The sequence below is a fragment of the Pipra filicauda genome, unplaced genomic scaffold, assembly GCF_003945595.2.
Source record: "Pipra filicauda isolate LSUMZ 115617 unplaced genomic scaffold, ASM394559v2 scaffold254_size1108330_pilon, whole genome shotgun sequence".
Taxonomy (NCBI): domain Eukaryota; kingdom Metazoa; phylum Chordata; class Aves; order Passeriformes; family Pipridae; genus Pipra; species Pipra filicauda.
The window spans coordinates 715,460-737,915 of record NW_024104370.1 but is presented as its reverse complement, the minus strand read 5'-3'; the positions used below and the strand labels follow the sequence as shown (position 1 = coordinate 737,915).

Genomic DNA, 22,456 nt, shown 5'->3' with positions numbered 1-22,456 from the left:
AGCAAAAAATTTAAATGCTATGAGCTTATATTTAAAATTTCATGTGTCGTTGACATCACGGTTTAACAGACTTTTTATCTCTTATTTTAATAAGTGATAGCAGTGAATGGAACACTGTGTCTGGGACTCCTTAAGTGTACAGAAAGAGAACATTAGTGTTACATATTTGAATTAGATGGTGATGAACATAGGACAGTGTTAAACCAGAAACATAAATTTTGTGTTAAGAGTAACATGCAGAATATATTGCTGTTTGTTTCAGTAAATTGATGAGCCTCTAACTTCCTTTGTTGAAATGCTTTCTGTTAAACACTATCCGGAAAAAACTAGTTCTCCACTAGGTTTTTCTTGTGATAAATTCAAGATATTTCCATGGTCAGGATATATCTCTCCTACAGAAAAATGAGAACAAGTTCAAGTATACATACATGCTGTCCATGTATGACTTTACAATGGACAGCAAAGAGCGTAAATATTTTTTCAGTGAGAAATTTAGAACTTTGAGAAGAACATTTTATTTCATTTTAAAATGTCCATTTATCTAAAGCTATGTAAGAAAAATTCTTCAGCCCACTTTCCATGGTTTTTAAACATATGATAGAATTTGAATGTAACTTTAACTAGAACAATAGTAGAATATTAAATATTACACAATTTACATCACAGTCTCATCTGCGGATACTTCTTGTATATCCCATTATAGAAAAATATATCACATTTGCTTTTAGAAACGGGCATTTTGTGAATTAAACACAGAAACAATTAAGCATTTTTCAAATTTAAATGTTAATTTCTGGAAATTTGGAGGGCTTGGTCTCTTTGGTTACTATTTCAAAAACCTAGCATACTTTCTTATCCTCATTATTAGGCTGTGTGTTGTCAGTCATATTGAAGAATAGGTGTTGTCCATGAAGAGATAGAAATTATCTGTACTGTGCCAAGAAGATATCATGCAGTACTTGCAATTACACTGTCAGGTGGAAAAAGTAGCAAAAGATTACACATTACACGAGGCCTCTGTAGGAGTGCTGTTAACTCAAAATGCCAGTCAGTCATAAATTGTAATATAAAATTGATTTATAAACATTTTCAGAACTTGTGTTTTACTTGTCCAGAAGTTGTACTGAACTAAATGTAAAAAATTAGGGATTTATTATGTCTTACAATCCAAACCTTACGGTAGTGGCAGTACAGATATTTATGGACTGATGGGCGTCATGGTAACTCTATGGAGGAATACAGAAGCAGTAGCACAGTAGCCCTTTGGAAAAAATGTGTTCATTGGTAGGAATTACCTTATTAAAAAAATCCTTCAGCTCAGAAATTGTATTTCTTCTTGACAATACTTATGTGAAGTAGGGAAATACGCAAAAAGATTCTTAAATTTCCCCAGTTTACATTCATGCAAGATCCAGAAAGCTTTTGTAACAGTCCATAAAAAGCATACTAAAGCTAAGGACAATTGTTTACATTTCCATTCACTGCCATTCACATATCATTGCTATGTTTGTATTTCTTTATTCCTACTTGTAAAAGCATAGTTATCATTGTAACAGGATCACTTTGTCACTTCTTTATTGCAGTCATTACATGACATATCTGTGGATGTGGCTTCTGCTGTAAACATGAACATTTGTCTGACTTATACAACAAAGCTGTTGAAAGTAGCAACAATTTTCCATTATCAATGGATTTTGAGTCATGGGTGATCTTTTAAATCTGTGGAAACATTTCTTCAATGTGATGGTGCAGAGTTCTTTTCCTATGTCATCTAGTACTTTTTGTTTCTAGCAAACAGCAAGAGTTCTGCCTTCTATGAAGAAGGAAAGTATCTGTGATCAGAAAAAAGCAATTTTTTTTTACAAACCTAAATTTCAACCAACAAGAAGAAAAGCTGTAGACCACATGAGAGAGATTAAATGGCATTCCAGATGCAAACCCAGAAAATTACTTTATGTGTTTAATGCTGTATAAGCAGTAAATCAAGACCCCAATAAATTAATATTCTGATATTCAATATTGTGATATCACTTTCTAATATTTTAAAAGTATATAACAAAGAACTCTTAACAAATAAAATTACAAATTCCCTCAATAATGAAAACATGTATTTCTTTTACCTGGAAAAAGCATTAACATGAGTTGATACAGAGCTCACAAAAATATGGAGATTCAATCCTTTTGAAATGATGATATATGCAGTTCTTGATGACACATGGTAGTGGGTTCTTTTCAGTTTCTTTAGAATGAATCACCTTTTTCACCTGAAATAGAACCCATTGGACAGTAGCTAACCTGTTTTCTTCCCACAGTCTTACAATTTTCTCAACAAATTAACTTCAAAGAGATCGAAACCAAAAATGTGTGAAAGATTTTTGGAAGGATGGGATAAAAGGAAGCTGGTAAATTAATTATCTCTCCTTGATCCTTTCCACATAATACTTTTTTTCCTAATCAAACTCTGTAATTTAGTAAGTAATCAAGTCCCTGGTACAAAATTTCCTCTAGTTGATTTTACACAGCTTACAAAAACTATATCAGAAAATCACACATTTACTTTTTATCTTCACAGTATTGTTTAGGAAGAGCAAAGTAAAAAGAATTAATTTAGAATATCACATCAGTACCCAGCAGAGTTGTTTTTCCAGAGCTTAAAAATTAATGTGCTGATCTTTCATAGAGTAAACAGTATTAGCTGTAGCACTATCAAACAAACAAGCAAATGAACTGTACTTTCAAAAAGTGAGTTTGAGTACTATTACACTTACAGCTATGTGTTCCAGTGAGTTATTTCTATCACTCTCACTAAAACCAGGAGAGTGCATGGAGATCAATAATATACAATTCATTGATCACTGTTTTAGAGAACTGATAGTTCTTTCTCATTTGGAAAAATCTAAATAATCCTTAGGTTGGCATTCCTATTCAGTAAAGGCATATATGCCTTTTGTTTTTGCAAGATCCTATTAAAATGGATGTGTTCCTTTTTTTGTCTTCTGTACTGCAAATGGAAAGGAAAAGCAGAGTTTGATTCTCTCTTTTTGCACACTAAAAACCAAAATAAGATACTGCCATGAGAGTAGCTTGACTGAGCAAGCACCAGACATGAAGGTCAAAAGCACCTGTAGAAAGTCTGCAGAAACAGTGTGTGGAAACAGTAACTCTGTTTTTATTCAATCTTTGTCACAAATGTGTAATGTTTTTCAGTGACGAATAGCTTTTTGTTGCATCAGTGATTTTCCAAGTCTGGAACTTTTGTATCTCTTGGGTCTTTTTAAAGAGTATATGCACTTACCATTTTTCTGACCTAGACCTTTTCGGTGTCCCAAGCAAACATCTTTTCATATGAAAGCAGGCTTACTTCACCAGATAATGCAAGTTATAATATTGGTAAGTAGGACTACTTTTTGCATCTTTGATGTGTAACATGACTATGTAGCTGAATGGTCCGGCATTTACAAACAAATGTAAACCCAGTGCTTTGGGGATCTAAGTAAATTAGAGGTTTCCAGAGCCCATGTTAGAAAGTAGTACCATGAACTGAAACACTTTCACTGTATACTTGTACCCATTTATAGGAATGGTGATTTATACTGGCTTATATTAAATTATTTATTATAATTTAATAACTCAATCTAAAACAAAACATTGTTCTTCCAATGGTGATGATGTGTGGCCACGGCTTATTTTAGTAACAGAGTATCATCAAGTCATTTGGATTCAAATTCAGACAAATTTATGGCCCTCCTACATGGATCTGGGAATCTAAGTTATTACCATGATTACAGATTTATTGATTGTAAAGTGTGATTTGGTGACAGTAACTGTGAGGAGATGCTGAAAACTGCAGAACACTGTTTTATGAATTTGTCTAAAGAGCATGAAATACAGTTTTCTGCATGGCTTAGTAACATCAGAGGGGGGAAAGGAGTCGTATTGCAAGAGCACAATGCTATGAAGTAGTATATCATCAACACATGCATAAACTCCTTGTTCATACACATTGGAGTCAGACTTTTGGCTATCATATGAACAAACCTAGAAAAAATCCAGCCTAGATCTTGAGAATTATTTGACTGAATGAAACATTAATTTGAAGCCTAACTTGCATCTCTCATGGTGTAATTTACTCTTTTTTTTAAAATTGATGATGTTTTTTCCAAAGGAATAGAAAAGATGAGTTTCTAAATGTTCTGAAATTCTATTGCCTTCCAGGAATAATTTTTTTAGGGCATCAAGAATCCACCTCCCCGCACTCTTTCTCTGGGAGTTTCAAAGGTCAGCATTTTTTAGGGTTATCACGACTGGATAGACTAGAATCTGGTTTGGGGCTTTTTAAATATGAATTGTTTTCTTATTTCTCAGTAAATTTGTTTCAGTTCAAAGCTGTGAAACACTTAACATCTAAACAAATATACTGTGTAAATCGTACTTGCTGGAAAAGAGAATAGTTTCTGTGCCCATCATAGCATTTTCCCAAGTAAAAGATGTCTGAAATGAAAGCTTACTGCTGTGAAGAGAGTTCAGATGAAAACTTTGCCAGAGTGGAATTGTTTATCTTCTGTATACAGTTAGACACATAGTACACTGAAAGAACAATTTTGGATTCTCTTTTTCTTGAAAATACATAGTGTTCTTTGAAAACAAAATGATGGTTTTATACATAAACGTTTACTGTGGTGTTTTAGGATTAGTTTTTTTGTTTGTCATTTGCTGGAGTCCTTTTGTATAGAGAGAAAATAGAAGTTAATGTTGACCACTTGTGGCAGCTTTAGTACACTTGATGTTGTTTCAGATGTGATTGCCTATGTACCTGCATTCTTCTGTCATTACACACTTGTAAATAGCTGCAACAAAGGAGCTAACTTCAGATAAGCACATCTTTCGAGAACAGCTGTTTGTTTGCTGCAGTGTTATGTTGTGAAGTTAATACTGTTTCAGTTGTGTTTTTCCTGGATGATTGCAATCCAATTATTCTTCTGTCTCAGAAAACTCATTCAGCAGATGGGGGAAACTGTGATTCTGTATTTTCTTCCTCTGTTTGACAAGGGTGTGGAATAGCTTCTTCTCAATTTGCGGACACTGATATGGGTAATAGTTATCTCCCGGGCTAATGATACCCCCTGAAAATTCCATCAAAACATGTGACATTGCCCAGAGCAGTGTCTTTCATTAAAACATATATTATAACTCAGACCAAAGCAAGCAAGTCTGTGGCAAATCTAATGAAGCTTTTACTGCATAGGCACAATGAACATTTCAGTAGTATCAGCTAGACTTTGATTTTGCAGTATGCACCATCCAGAAAAATTTTATATGTAGTTTTTGCTACTAATATGTTATTGTATAATTTCTTTTAAATGAAATGTTTTGTCTACATAAACATCAAAGGAAGTCAAAATGATTGCAGTTATTATTAGATAGAAGATTAAAATATTTTTACTCAGTATTTTAGTGTTCTGCCATTATACATATCTACATTTTGAAGTTTTTAATGACACATTAAACAGTTAGAATCATAGAATCATAGAATCGATTGGGTTGGAAAAGACCTCCGAGATCATCGAGTCCAACCCTTGGTCCAAATCCAGTCCATTTACTAGATTGTGGCACTCAGTGCCACGTCCAATCTGCGTTTAAAAATCTCCAGGGATGGTGAATCCACCACCTCTCTGGGCAGCCCATTCCAATGCCCGATTACTCTCTCTGTAAAGAATTTTCTCCTGATATCCAACTTAAATTTCCCCTGGCGGAGCTTAAGCCCGTGCCCCCTTGTCCTATTGCTGAGTGCCTGAGAGAAGAGACCAACCCCCACCTGGCTAGAACTTCCCTTCAGGTAGTTATAGACGGTGATGAGGTCACCTCTGAGCCTCCTCTTCTCCAGGCTAAACAACCCCAGCTCCCTCAGCCTCTCCCCATAGGACTTATGCTCCAGTCCCTTCACCAGCCTTGTTGCTCTTCTCTGGACCCGCTCCAGCACCTCAATATCCTTCCTGAACTGAGGGGCCCAGAACTGAACACAATACTCAAGGTGTGGCCTCACCAAGGCAGAGTACAGGGGAAGGATCACTTCCCTGCTCCTGCTGGCCACGCTATTTTTGATACAGGACAAGATCCCATTGGCCTTCTTGGCCACCTGGGCACACTGTTGGCTCATGTTGAGCTTCCTGTCAATTAGTACCCCCAGGTCCCTTTCTGCCTGGCTGCTTTCCAGCCACTCTGTGCCCAGCCTGTAGCGCTGCAGGGGGTTGTTGTGGCCAAAGTGCAGGACCCGGCACTTGGCTTTATTGAACTTCATCCCATTGGAATCAGCCCATCTCTCCAGTCTATCCAGATCCCTCTGCAGAGCCCTCCTGCCTTCCAGCAGGTCGACACTCCCTCCCAATTTGGTGTCATCAGCAAATTTGCTGATGATGGACTCAATCCCCTCATCTAAATCATCAATAAAGATGTTAAACAGGACTGGACCCAACACAGACCCCTGGGGAACACCACTGGTGACCAGCTGCCAGCTGGATGCAGCTCCATTCACCAGTTCTGTGTAATAAAAGTAAAGTAACATGCTACATTCTTTTTAATATATTCCTCTATGGTTTTCTAAATCTCATAGCTTATGTTGTTTGGGGATAATTTTGTCATTCCTCTGGGTTGGTAGACTTTGCTGCGGTAGTGTTATACTGGGACCCTCTTGTCAAGTTAAACTTATAGGCAATGACAATAGAATCGAGAAGAGGAGGTTCTGCTGCTTTCCTTGAAAGAATGTGGTGCTCTCTGAACAGAAGACAATATTTAATTAAAAAGATATAATGATAGTGTCACTACCAGAACTTAGGTTTTGATTTTGGAATTCTGTTCATATTATTTTTGTCATTTATCATTTTTCAGCAATAATTTTTAATTATTTGCAGTTATTTCAAAGTACTTAAAGTTTATATGTGCATAACCACTTCTACTCTGATTAAATTCATTAAGTTAGTGCAACAGTTCTTGATTTTTTCAAATCAACCTTGGATCTGAGTTTAGTGTATGTAAGGGAACCTCTTCATATTTGTTTTTCTTAACAGAACAAGATATATCTCATATCCATATCCAAGAATTTATTGGTAATCCAATTAAAATATTGTAGAAGTTGTAACTAACCCACTTAAAATGCCACCCACATAACTAAATTATTGAATCAAAGAAAAATGGGGGAAACAGTTACACAGCTAAATCACTAATGGACAATTCTGCTTTACAATTGCCTCTCTTATCCAGGCTTCTTTCTCTTCTGGTCAGGCACGGTTTCACGGTTGAGGCTTGTTTTCCTTAGGAAATCACAGTGGAACATGATAATCACTATGAGTTGTTAGCGTTCCACATTCCCAGTAGAAGCAAAATGTTATCTTTCTTCTCAATTTTTTGATTGGTTTTGTGGTACTTATTGATGTACTTCTTTCCCATTGGGCCCTGCTTCTATACTGTCCAGTAGTTTCTGCCTGTATGTGGTCATTTGCTTAACAACTAGGTATCTTTAAATATTTGGATGTATGAAGTGGCTCAACATTAGCTAAACAATGAAAATGCATGAAGTTGATTGGTAGTGATAAGGCCAGTAACTAAAAAGCAGACACTTGATGTTTGGGTTTGTGATTAGCTTGTAGTCACCCTATCGTTTTGCAGTTACTAACAGTAAAATGCTGTAGTATCTGGGCAATTAACCTTCAGTCTGTGAATCCACCAGTTAATATGCTGGTACATAAAAAAAAAAGTATTTAAAGATTCATGGTATCAAAATTAATATATGACTATACAGAAAATTTGATATAACTCTTCAAATCATACCTTTGGTTAATGTAACCCTCCTACAGTTTCTGCAGAAATACTAAAAGAAAATTAAGCATTTAAATGGACTGATGAAAATAAAATTTGAAGTCTTAGCAAAACAAGGACACCTTGGTTGCTATTCTGCAAAATCAGTCATACAGTGATGATATTGGCTAGCTAAAGATTGAGGAACCATCATAAATTATCCTTAATGCAGCTTGCTATTAAGTATGTCAAGTAAAGCCCTCTGGGTTGATAAAGGTGACATTCCAGATGTGCCCATTGACTATTATTTTCAGTTTCTTCTTCCCCTAAAAAATTCAGAGAAATAAGGAGAGGAGAGGATGACCAGCAGAGGATGAAAATTAAATACTTTCTGGAAGCTTCTGGTTCTGGACAGAATTAGAATATTTAATAGATTTATCCTTGTAGAAGCATAACCAAATCAACAGCAATATTTGCAGAAGCCAGCCCATCACTTAGGATAGAAACCACATTTCTAAAAGGAATTCAGAAGCCTGCATTGACTGCAGTTTGGGGGATTGGAAATGTTGCTGTTGGGGATCAGCAGAATGAGGAAGCTCCCTGGGACTGGGACACTGAAGATTCCCCCAGGTTGGTCATGATCAAACCAACCAGGAGCAGGGAATCAGGAGTATCAGGGCAGTCCCTGCCCCAGGCACTTCCCTGGAGATGGAGCCAAGCTGATGCTGGGAAGGGCAGGGCTGTGGGGAGCTGGAGACCAACTCTGCTGCAGCATTGCTGGGGTAGAGACTGGTGCCCCTTGGGTGCTTCAAGGAGGTCCTGAGCCGTGGGTAGGGTGGGGGAAACCTTGTCAGGCTAGAGAGGGCTAAGTGGTAAGTGCAAGTTGCACTAGTATCTAGTGGATAACTAGGCAAAATATTGGTCTGCAAAGGAATTTTTAAAATAGTGTTTGGGGTCTAATGTGAGACTGCTTAGGGAAGCAAGTTGGAACAATTAAAGAAGAGAAAAAAAGGTTCTTTTAATCATAGTTAAACAATTAATATCACAGATCAATATATAATCATCAGACTATCATAGAAACTAAGATCTATTAAAAAACATTTTCAGTAATATTTTCATAATCATAGTTAAAACCCCTCACACAGATATCAGAAAGCTGTGTTCTAATGTTTGGCATTGTATCTCTTTTCAATGCTTATTTCTTATCTCATGTTATGGTAATCATGTTTCAGTTTGCAATGCCTTTGTATTTCTTTTTAAATTAAGAGACTGGCGCAGCGTTGCATCTTTCTGTCTCTGACCAACAGAGCAGAGGAAAAAGTAGCACCAAATTTTGTGTTTAAGCTATTAATTCACATTGCTACAGCACGTGAGTGTCTCACCCTCTAGCGTAAGCATGTTCTTGCAGTAGTCATGGCAGAGGTTGCGGCATCTCATTGAAATGAAATGGCCGCACACTTCCTAGGGATCTGGTTTGAGATGACTTCCCCAGGTCACACAAGTTGGATCTGAACTGGTGAGCAAAACATGGGTTGGCTTGCATCTACATTGCTTAGTGGCATCCTCCTCTCTGTCAAATTAATCTGAAAGAGAAATACCTATAGCAGGTCCCAAGAAAAGAGAAAGTCCACTATTGTCCAGCTAGATTTTGCTCCCTTGATATCTTTTATAAATTATTATAGACATAGCTGCAGAAATACACTCTCCCAAGCCCTGTAGTTGTAACCTAGGTGATGAATCGCATTTATTCTAATTGGAAATGCTTTTGTGGAATAAACCACATGTTTTGGAGATGATTTCCTAGTAGGAATGGAGAAGAGAGAAGGGCATCATGCTCAGCACATGAATCTCTCGTTAATGTGGTAGGCATTGTCTTAAGCAGGGATTCTCAGGGGCTCTTTTCAGCACAACACATGTTGCAAATAAACATTTGAGAGAAACCTAGATATTTTTCTACTTGGACCGGTTTGTACTGAGATGGAAGAATTAAAGAAGACAAACAGTTCTTTAATCTTTATTTTGCAGAAAAACTGAAATATAAACCAACTGACAAAAGAAAAGGTCTTTTGCTATGCAAAATCCTCCCATGTGAATTTAAAATTTAACATTAGAAATTAAAAGGCCTAAATCAAAGTGCTATATTTCAAGTAATATAAGAAATATCAGGAAGTAAGGAAGCAGGAATTTCTTGTAGCTTTTACTTGTTTTCACTTGTTGCCATACAACTAAACTTTAAAAGATCTAGTTGCAAATTGAAGGCTTTCAGTGATTATTAATACCCAGATAACATTCTTCTAATGATATCACTACTCGCATTTTTCAGTTGAAGTTTGTTGGGTAACACAATGTTTAGCAGGATTAATATATAATTTGTTGGCTGTGAAATCAGCTGAGTATCTCTCGTGTTTCTTAAATTTTCTTGTTAGATGTAAAAGCCATCTGACTAAAATATACCTGGATTTTCTTCACTGATGACGAGTAGAAGCAATTGTTTCTTTACAACAAAAAATATCTAATGTTATTAATTTTTCAGAATGGTCCATCCATTTCATGCCATCACAGTGAATTTGTGAACACACCTTTCTGCAGTATGGTATTGGAATGCCATTTGTATGTTCATATTTGGGGTTTTGAAGAACCTTACTTCTTAAGTTCTACAGCAGTTCTTTATTCTATGTATTTCTTACCTAGCAATGTAACCAATTTTTAACTGTTTCATACTTTTGTAATTCCAGTTATTGATGCAGTGATTTTTGCTTGGATCTCTATCTGATATATCTTAATATATTTTAACATACATTTGTGGAGGCAAAAGGAGAGAAGTAGGATAGAGATTCTTCTGTTCTTTTTCAATTTGGAATAGTTTTGAGTTCCTTATATCTTCATAAACTCAACAAATTTGTCATTTTCCTGTTATCATTTGCAAACACTAGCACTTAGAGTTCATTTTATCACAAAAGGAGCCTACAGCAAGAGGAAACAACTCCGATGGTTTCTGAAAAATCGGAATACCAGCAAACCTAGGCTAGACTACAAGAATACCTGCTACTCTTTGTTTTTAGGAATAAATCACTTCAAAGAACATTTTTACTTTATCATAGGAAGTTTCGATTCCTGGCATTTTGCACTGAGTGAATTATTCCTTTGTTAATAGAATACAGTGTTATTCTAAGGATAAGAAATTATTAATTTTGCCAATGACTACTGTAAACGAAATGTGTAAGACTGTTCTGCTGTTGTATAAAGGTAAAGCCAAAGTCAGACTCTTTTTCTGCTTCTTTTTTTCTTCCGTTTTCAAAATAAAACCAAAACCAACAACAACAACAAAGAAAGAATAAAGGGTCCACTGTGGTGACTCAGTCGTGTTTTGGTTATTCTGTTAGATCTTCTTGTGGCTTGCATATAGTGCATTGACTGATTTATATGAGCTGAAAATCTTAAATTTATTAGATTTCACCTCTCCAAGGCCCCCTACAGGAAGATATAAATTCTGTGCAACACCATAATTTCATGGATTTAATACACAAGATGAAAAATTCCGTCAAGTGCCATATGCTAACTGCTTTTACAAATAGCAAGGTAGATAGTTTTAAAGGCAAGACAGAGACCTGCAAAAAAGGTACGAGTAGCATGTGAGAAAATAGCAGCATCTCTGTAACTTATGTTTTAAGTAAGAAAAAAGATGTTTTCTACCCTACAAGTCTTATTTCCTCTCTATCCAATCCTGAGTAGTTTTTGAACTGAGAAGGAAAATGAGTCTGGAAACTGACACCTTGCAATCCATTAATTAAAAATAATATCTTTCATTCTGCTTCTGTTTTGCTCAGATTCTGTATAAAAACTTGGTAATGCCACATTGCATATACTGAGAAATAGTCAAGGCAGTAGAATAAGAATGAGTGTCTTCTTAAATAGAAAGTTTCCCTTCTGATTTTACAACACAGTATAACTGCACAGTACCCAAGGCTATTCATTTCCACATTTTCACTTTCTTTTAATTGTGCTTCTGAATAAATACATTCTGTTCTCAAGGTCATTTCAAAGAAAAAAAACAAACCCACAAAACTTCTCAGTTTATATAAAAATCATCCTTCCTTTTCAGACAACACATGTTCTTTTTTAATCTAAACAACCAATTCTTTAAAGTCAGGTTAGAAGCAATGAGACTTAATGGGAAGCTGTTTCATGCTATCTCATGTTATAACCAGTGTACTTAGTGGCTTTTCCTCCCTCTTCTCCCAAATAAATAAAAGCTTTATTCTACTCAAGGAGGGGGTATAATATATTTAATGAATATTTCATAGCACAAACTGTGTGTATGAACAATAAAAATGCTGGAAGTATCAGTCAAACTTCATTATTTAATTATAAATAATTTAAATACAAGCAAATTGTTTGATTTTCTGATTAAAAATAAACAAACAAAATCCAAAGAAAATGCCTGTGTTTTGCTGTAGGAGAGAGTAATCCTGGACAGACATCTGCCTCTGTCACACTATGCAGTTTCCTTTCACAGTAAATGATGTTGTCCTTGCAGACACAGAAGAAAATGTAGGTGGTGAGACTGAAGATATCCTTATATTGAAGCAAACAATCCTCAGTGTGATTTCATGCAGTTCAGTGCTTAAGACAGGGTTTCTAGCAGTGAGTGCTGTAAAATAACTGCTAGAAGGACTAAAACCTAAATGAAATAAAACAAAAACCACCCCAGTTACTAGAATATTCTTGATTTAGTGAAGTTTTCTAGAATGGACACAGAACCCAAGAAATCTCAGTTTAAGAAATCAACTATGCTGGATGGAAGTAACCCTGAACAAAATTGTTGGGTTGCCAGAAAGAGCACATGAGAAATTATGGCAAAGAGATGGAAAGGGTGAAAACTAAGTAGAAGGGTGCTAACAGTAATATAGTTGTTATATCTTATGTGCAATAATCTTTAATGAAATGTAATAATTATTTTATATGATTTTTTGTGTTTCTACAGTTGCATTCCAACTCCGACAAAGGTGATGGATCAGTCAAATACATTCTCACTGGAGAAGGGGCAGGGACTATATTTATTATTGATGACACGACTGGAGACATCCATTCAACCAAAAGCCTAGATCGAGAGCAGAAGACACACTATGTGCTTCATGCCCAAGCTATTGATAGACGGACAAACAAGCCACTTGAGCCTGAATCTGAATTTATTATCAAAGTGCAGGATATCAATGACAATGCACCAAAATTTACAGATGGACCATACATTGTCACTGTACCAGAGATGTCTGAAATGGGTAAGGAAAAGAAACTCTTCTATTCAACAATGTTTTAATAAGTGAAAATGCCACTACTTTTTGTCAGTTATAACACATCCTCGTATCATTGATTGTACGTTAAAGATATTACAATTAAGAAGAGATGATAAGAAAACATGAAATGCAACCTTGTATGTTACTTGTGTCATTCATATTGAGCAAACAGTACACACACACATGATGATTGTAAGACGAGAGTCACTCTTAATCTTGAATGTTTTAACATACATTCCTGGGCAAATGGCTCTTTGCATGCTAGAAACACAATATATTCATATATCCTCATTCGACTACACACTTTGTGGCATTCTCTTATGTATACAGAAGCAGTCTCTGCAATTCACAGAACTAAACAAATACAAAGGAATAGTAGTTTCCTAGATGGTGGTTTCCTAGATTATTTTAGACATATATTTATTTATGTTTAGTAAGGTTCTTATAAAGTGAAGTTCTAAAAAGTACTGATCTTTCGTTTTCCTGGTTATATAGTTCAGATATTCTTTGAGGTACTACATTAAGTAATCAATTTTTTTTATTTAATACTTCTCCAGTGTTCTAATTATTTTATAACTTTCCCCTAATAGAAGAATTACCAACAAAAATTTATGTAAGTATAGAAGGGCAGTATTTTTATGAATAATGTCATAACACCTTTGTGTGAATTACTACAGTGAGTGCACAGAACTTCCAGTAAAAATATTGTGAGTCTGTACAAAACCTCTTCAACTGTCTTTGATAAATCACTGTGGCACAAAGCTTTACTGTTAGAGTTGCAGTTCATTTCAGTAGCATCTAAACTTTATCTCAGTTATCTCTCATTACACCACAGACTGTCTTAATGAGAAATTAATTTCCTTTATCAACTGTCTCCAAAAATGTGTAACTCCATCCTTTTCTTTCTTCAGTTTCCTTTATCTTTAATGGAGACCATTTTAATTGATTCTTTCCTTCCCCTTTGGAAGCCTTTTATTTTCTGCATAGGGGGAAAGACAGTGGAAAGGAGATCAGTATGATCCTCAAAATCAAAATTAGCTAATATTATTTTTTTTATTTTTATTCTATTTATAAAAGTTTTCTTTTTTTCTTTTTCATCCTCTCAAAATGGAGCATTCTTACATAAATGTTAGTCATAATTCTGCAGTAATCTGAACTGTGTATTACCATACAACTACATCATACAAGTTGCTGTTTCACAAAGAATAATTTGAATAGATAGTCTGGAATGGTATTTTGGGTTATGAACCAGAGTAGATTATGGTAAAACAATGACGTTTTAGTGATAAAATAAGACATTAATGCACATGTTTTAAAAATAAAATACTTTACTGGTTGTACCTGAGGCAAGTCGTTAAATATTTATTTCACAAAACTTTTGTTTTCTGTGAATAAAACTGAGTTTTCATATCGCATCATACAGGTATGCATATGTTGTAGGTATACATTATATTTTTCATTGCAAATTTATTATCGCTATATTTTTCTCTCACTGATTTGTTTGTATTTGTTGCATACTGAAAGAATTAAATTGCCTGCAATTTCAGGAAGACTAATTCTATTATTGTTTCCACAGGATACATTCTTTGTGTCAAATTATGGAGATACCTGTGCCACTTTTATTTGTTCTGTAATTAACATGTTTTATGACACTTAGCTGCAGAGTATATACATAACTGAACTTCTTGTTGCTATTTTATGAATTTCTAAGGATGCTTCACTACTTTAAAAATTTCTTATGGTTTTCACACGATCAGCGTGACCTTTCAATGTTACTGTGTTTCTGCAACAGTCCTTATGCTGAATGGTGGTATTTCTGATCTCCATTATGTTGTTTAGCATCAGCAGCAGGTTCTTATTTGTCTCCTCAAGATATTAGGTGGTATTTCCCCCACAATTTTAACTTTTCTCAATCTAGTTGTAAAAGCTGTAGGACCTTTATGGCCTTTCTGTTTTTTTAAGGTCACTGACAAGAAAGTATAGGTAAGTTTTCTTAAATCTGTTGCCAAATATTAGATCACAGTGTTCACCGTGACACAAAGTGAACATACTTTATCCTTTATGTACTATTCTGAAAGAGCTGAAAGAAGACACCTATTCCTTGCCTTCATTGAACCTTTTCCCTAAAAGTTGGCTCCGGATCCAAGGTTTATATCTGAAATTATTTCTTCTGCAGTGTAAAAAACATTTCATTGACAGATCTGTGGCCTCTTTTAAGGTTTATGAAAGTCATCTTTATGTAAATTAAAAGGAAATAAGAATTTTTTTTTAATCAGTAAAAGATTTTCATATGTGTTGTCAGCTGCAAAATGAGTGAAACTCTGCATATTAAGCTTTTAATTCTGAGGTAATTTAGAGGCGAGATTAGATGATCTCTAGAGGTCCCTTCCAACCATAACCATTCTGTGATTCTGTGATAAGAATAGTATTCCCAATAAATTCTACTTCAGAAATTAACAGATATAGTGGACTTTTCTGAACTTCTTTCCAGGGTATTATAATGTGAGGCAGCCATAATTATGGATAATCTGGAAGACAATATTCATGTTGTTCATAAACATGATTTTTATTAGAAGTGCCTATTTAACTTCCCATGTTGTGAAACTAAATCACATTTTGTTGATTCATTAGTGTTCTAAGACAATACCAAGAATTCAGTTAGTTAGGCAGGAAAAACTTCACATTCTTTTCACTTCTTTTAATTTTTATTCAATATTGATCCATTTGAGATTTTAACAGTGCAGCGAACTATGGAAAATCGTGCATACAGAATGCATACAGATTTGCATTCTCAACAGACATATTTTATTGAACTACCTCATTAAACATTTGTCTTCAGAGAGACAAATTGAAGTATTTCCTTTCATCATTTGTTTGATATATAACACTAAAATTTTTTTATTGCAAACATATTAAAAAAAAAGGGAAAAACAAAAGAATATATTTTGAATAAAACTACAGTTTGGTTCCACAATTAAATAATCCTTTTTTTTTTTTTGACACAAAAAAGACAAAACTTACAATGTGGTATTCAGAACATACAGACATGATTTATAGTTCTGTATAAAGCATTAATTAAGGAAACAGAATTCCCAATATGTAATCTCTGACATGTAGTGGGAAAGCATGTGTAATGGAAGTTATACTCTGAATAAGCAGAGACTCTGCTTTGGGGAAAAAAAGTTCTTTTTTATTGCCTAACTGGAGTGACAAATTGCTTTCATAGCAAAATTTTGAGTTTTTCTTGAAAGGCAGTTTCACAGTAAGTTAGTGAAGAAAGAATGGAAGGTATGCCTCTGGGTCAGATGTTCATATCTCTCCTGCAGTCTCTGGAGAAATTAGACCCTTATCTTTTGTATCAGATGATTTTTTTCAGGCTTGTTAACATTTAAAATAGCAAGGTAGCTATACTTAATACTTCTCTATTTAAATCCTTCATTACACGTAACTCAAGGACAAAAAATGATGCTGCATCTAAATGATACAAATGTATCCGGAATTACGATTTGTCTGTCGTGCTGATGACCCTGAATGATGCTAACTTTGAAAGGAGTAGTTGGAACGCAAAGATACCCTCTTTACTTTTTTTCTTGCAAGGCATTCTAACCCACAGCTTTCACAAGCTACCTTTCCTTGGTGATCAAAAAATCAGGCAAGAGTTAGGCAAAAGGATATTTTACAAAATGTTGAGCACGCTTGTGTAAGATAGTGAAAGAATTAAGCTTCACTGAATGAGAGTTTGAGAGGTAGGGCGGGAGTTTGAGTTAAAATTTGTGATTCTAAGTGTTCTCTTAGGTAGAAAGAGAATACTTTGCCACTATTCAATACTAAATTACTATTATCAAGTGTGTCTTGAGAGAGAGATACAGTTGTATTAGAAAATCACTGTGGCAAATTTTAAGGTACAATGGCATTCCATTTATGCTAAAATGGCCTGTCAGCTGCTTATGTGAGATATCCCCTTTTACCGTTCCTGTTTCTTTTGTCCCACATCAATGAGCAATATAAGCTCTCAGATTCTTTTTTACCTTTTAAAATAAGGAGAGAGAAAAAAGTCTCCCAAGGATGAGAGAACTATGAAATCTCAGTAGTTCTGGTACTTTCTTCTGAAATAGCCAAAATCTATTCATCCATTTCAATTTTCTAGAATTCTGGGGAAAAGTGCTAATTCAAACTCACCGTGGTGGTAACTGTTTTCCTGGAAACAGGAAAATCTATAGATAAAAAGTTGGGGAAGTTGCCCAGCATTCTGGATAGCAAACTGGTAGGTGACTGACTATACCTGTTTTTGCTGTATGCAACTAAAAAAATAAAATAAAATCATTGTTTATCAGTAACCTATTAGACTTCAATGATTCCACAAGATTGAAACATACAAGTTCCTCTCAAATTAGAAATTATTGGAAAACTGGGTTACAGAAATATATCATTATAGCATTTCAATAAGCTATAGAATAGGGGGGAAAATGCATTGTCTGTTCTTTGAAGTGATCAGAAGTGATTTCAGGAACCCTTATTTTGTTTAGATAGCAAATAAATACAGCTGAATAGATTCCTAGAACAGTTGAAGACAAAATACACAAACTAATTCATATTTGTTTACCTTTCCGTATAAACATAAATGAAGTAATAAATTTACTTTTACCATTAACTTCTGAACAACTATGAACAGACTCCAGCTCCAGCTCCAGCTTGATTTTAGTACAGTTTTCAACTTCAAATTCATCAAGATATCCTTATATCTGCTTTGTGAATATATTTATCTATGAGACTGTATGCATTTGGGCTTGTCAGAGATCGGAGCCATACGTTTTACTAAGTCTCCAGGAGAGATAAAAACAGCAACTCTGGGTATCCAAGTTAGTGTGGCACAAATGAGAGAAGAGTTTCTCAAAGAGTGAAGAAAGTGTGAAGATTTGCATGCTTAGTTTGCTAGACCTCAAGTGAGTCCCCATGATTTTAGGTACTTCTATTTTCACTGTACACTGAGGGTGTGCACATCAACAAATAGTTCTGTGCAATGGAAATTGATCTAGAAAGGTAAACATTTGTAACTGAGGAACTGATGGCCCCACCATATGTTTTTGGGAAATCTTATTTCAGATTAGCTCTTGTCTGATCTCTGAGACTACATGCCTGTTAGCAGTCAGAATAAATAGTCAGAATAAAAGTCAGCAGGTGTGCTGCTAAAGCACATCTCCTGGTTCAGTTTCATCTGCAGAAATCTAGTTAGCATGCTCTGAAACTGTTTCATAAGGCAAATCAAAGTACAACAAGTAGAGGAGATCAAGGGCTTCAATTAAAAAACATACTTCTCCTCACAACTAAGATGTGAAATTGAACACCCCAGAGTGGAGGTTATGCCTCAGTGGTTAATTTACCTGAGAAGCCATTTTCAGATGCAGAGTTACATGACAGCATCCTGTTCTGTTATTATTATTCTGGTATTTTGATGGTGAACCAAAGAAACCTGTAGAAAGCTGTGTCTGTAGAAGGATAAACAAATGGAATGAAAGCTAAACCTTTACTAAAGTACAATCATTCATTTACTGATTAATTATGTGAAGTGTTTGGCAGTGATAGCAAAAAAGATTCATCATTAAACATGAAAAATATAGGAAAAAGTAAAATCACTTATCTCTATTCTATCTGTGCAATACTTACACATTTTATGTTCTAAAAAATGTTGTCATAACTTATCCCACCTTGTGACATTCTAGAAACTGTGATTTTATTTTTCTAGTGTTTTTTATTACTAGCATAAAAATAATTGTCTTTTACTCATTATCTTTCTAATTTGGATCCCTAGCAAGGTTCTAGTAGTTTTTGAGATCTTCGATGCCTTCCAATAGCTAGATTTTTTATTCCCTTGGCATCTTTTATTGATACGGGGGCATTTACGGAAGTTATTTTAAATACTTCAACATTAATTTGTATTGTGGATGAAGATAATCCTGAAGTCCATAAATTTGAGCTTTTCAGAAATCAATATCCAAGTTTGAGGCCTATGTGTGTGAACATGCATAAATATGCATGCTATGTCATTACTATTTATGTTTCTATGTATGTAGTTAATTTACATATACATATATAGAAAGAAAGACAAAAACGATTTTAACAAATTAGTATAATTAGTTTTCCTAATATGGTAGTATAATAACAAATAGAGAAAATGTTATGAATGTGAAGACTGTAGAGGTTTCAAAAATGCATTTGAAAATATTTGTCATAAAATTATATTTATTACCAATGAATTTTTATTTTCCTGTACATACAGGTACATCTGTTCTACAGGTGACAGCCACAGATGCAGATGATCCCACATATGGAAACAGCGCCAGAGTAGTGTACAGTATTCTTCAGGGACAGCCATATTTCTCAGTTGATCCCAAAACAGGTGGGTATTTTATATTTCTGTCAGTGGGATTTGGCTAATATGTTGCAGTTATTTAAGTCTAGTGGGTGAAATCCAATGTACAAAATGCAAGTGTGTGGGATTTTTGTTTTTTAATCCCTTTTATATCCTGCTTTTTGCTTTAGCACTATGAAATTTAGGAGTTGCTATGTTTTGCTGAGTACTAAAGTGAGCCTTCTGTGTACAGAATTAATTCTGCATCATGTCATGATATTAGCCATTCAGCCAAACCGGAATAGCACTCTTTCATCTTTTCAAGCCTCTGTTTAGGAAGTGACTCAAGTATACCTAATACATTATGATTTTTAATGCTTAGGAGGATAATTGAATGTGTGCTTCAACACATATACCACAATAAATTATTACCATTCTGTATTTGTAAAACTGTAGTACTGCCAATTTATTCTATCATTTAAGAAGTAGAATGAACTGAAATATTTATACTTAAACTTTATGCATCACCATTTCCTTTTTTCCACAAACTGTAGGTTATGTATAATGTATCCAAATTTGTTTACTCAAAGATAGAACAAATATCTTTTGAGGTTGGGAATTGTTAGTAGTTTGGGATTTTCTAAAGAGGATGATCTTAAATATTAATATGATTATACATTTTTAGTGTGTATTTCTGGTCCTCAATAATGAAGAAATATAATTTTAAAAAGTACATTTTTTAATCTGAATTTTGTAACTGTTTTTCCTGATCTATATCAAAGCTTTAATACTGAGGGGGACAAATGAAATACACTTAACAGTGTATTTTCCCCTAGTTAACTGTAGGGAATAATAGTGATTTTTAAAATGTACTGAAGTGTAAATAGTTTTCATTTTAATGTTCTTGCGTTTAAGTTTCTTTGCTTGTGTACATTAATCTCTGTGGTACTTGGAGGTGTGCCCTTGCTTCATTACAAGAGAAGTGTATCTGTGCCATCTCAGTTGGCTTTGAGGTTAGTCCTGCTTTGATTAGGAGACTGAACTCCATGACACCCTGAGGAAAATCTTTCTCAATCTAGAATGTTCTATAAATTTGTGAGCTCATGTTAGCAAGGCCTAAGAGTGCAAAGCCTGACAGGATCATATTAGAGGACTATATAAGGTGCTGGCATGGAAACCTGAGGCAGGCCTGTTCATATATACTTTGTGTTTTGCGAACATCTGCTGGCACACACCTTACCCAGCCATGTGTGAGAACAGTCTGGCAAAGTACTGGGTGCACAGGTGAAAACCACTCTTGGGTGCGTGTTAACAAGTAAGAGTTACGGAAAATCAGTGGTACAGTCCTCCAGCTCTCTCTGCCCTTGCATTACTTAGAAATGAAACCCTGTTTTATATTTCTACTTCTGTTTCGGCACTCTGAGGCAATGCATTTTTTATTTTTATAATGGTGTGGAACTTGTAGTCTGAAGCTGCTATTCAGTCAGTGAAGAATCGTAAGGGATATTGTCAATATCAAGTGTGTATCACAAAAGAAATAGTATTGTTACATCACTGTATGTCATAAGGAAAGCAGATGGCAGTGTATTTCACTCTCAAGCCTTAAGCTTTGACAGGGATTTAATAACTCTTTATGAACTTAAACTTTTTTTAATATTTGTCTAGAATATGAAAATTATTTTGATACCTTAGTATATGAAAATGACAAAATTAGATAAGTAGACAATGAAACAATTAAAAACAGGAGAAAGCCTTTTTGGTTTTATAAGCTGGCTTTTTATAATTGTAGAATAGCAGTTAATTTAATTTGGCATGATATAATAGGAAGAAATAGAATATTGGAAATGATGGGAAAGTCTTGAGAAATGGAGTTTTTCACTATGAAATTTCACTTTGAATTTCTGGGGTTTAAGACTCATTTTCTAAAAACATTCTGAATTACAAGCATTTCTGTGACCTACTTTTCCTAATACCTCAATTGTTCAATTCCATCTTAACTATATTTTATCTGTATGTCCTATGAATTTACACTGGCATGAGCAAACTTTCTTTACAACAAAGAAGGACCAAAAGAAGCAAAAAGGGAAAGAGAAAGGTCCCAATATTCATGACTGAATATAATGTTTTTGAAGCCTAAGGTTATTAAAAATCAGTAGAGCTTCTTGGAGCTATCAGAAGCAGATATCAAGGTGTTTGTAGCTCTAGTGTGATTACTCTTGTAAGAAGTCTTCTACCTTAGTGTTGCCTATATTTTATTTTAGACAATTTACTATATTAACACTTTAAAGTTATAGATTTTTAGAAGCCTAGAGTAGAATAGTTTAAAAAAGGTTATAGAACTCATACATTTAAAATATAACGAAGGGCCAGCACTAAATTACAAACTCTGAGGCAGAAAAAATTGTGTTCTTGGCAGAACTTATCTGATAAAAGACAACACACACCCAAAGTCGGACAGAGATGCAGTGCAGGGAGAGTAAATCCCCTGTCCTAATTAGACTCAAGCCCAGCCTCCTCCCAGGGCTGTCCCAGGACAGCCTCAGCCCCATGTGGCAGGACTGAAACGTACCATGAGGAGTCAAAAGGAAATGCTGCCCTGATTGCTCTTCAGACTGAGAGCAATACTTCCTACAGGAGTATGGGACACATTACGGGATGCAGGGAAGAGCTTCGTGGGATTCTGTAGGCTTATTCTTGGATGTTTAGAGAAAGGACCACAGGTAGGGAAAGGGAGGGATTGAGATAGATTAGGGAGGGAAAAGCAAATGAAAACAGGGGGATAAGAAGATTAAAGGGGCCATCCATGTGCAAACAGGCTTTGCTCAGCACCATTGTTTGTTTATGCCTTGTCCTTGATCAGCAGTTTGTCCTGTGTCCTGTATCTTATTATGCCCCATTTCTAACTATTTTCCTGAGTAAAGGGTCTCTCTTGTATGTATGTTTGTATGGAGGTTTAAGTGCCAGCAACTGGAGCTGGACCATGAGTCTGTGAGTCTGCAAACTGGAAAATGCAGACTACGTG

The 22,456-nt window shown here is 35.0% G+C and overlaps 1 protein-coding gene across 9 annotated transcripts in view; it reads left to right on the top strand.

Annotated features, from left to right (window-relative positions):
* Positions 1-22,456, top strand: part of CDH18 (cadherin 18) — a 479,225-nt gene that overhangs the window by 339,587 nt on the left and 117,182 nt on the right. For all 9 annotated transcript variants that reach the window (XM_039382102.1, XM_027735270.2, XM_039382099.1 and 6 more), the window contains 2 exons: positions 12,776-13,070; positions 19,363-19,482. In XM_039382102.1, coding sequence (XP_039238036.1) covers positions 12,776-13,070; positions 19,363-19,482 — 415 coding nt within the window. The remainder of the gene's footprint in view (positions 1-12,775; positions 13,071-19,362; positions 19,483-22,456) is intronic.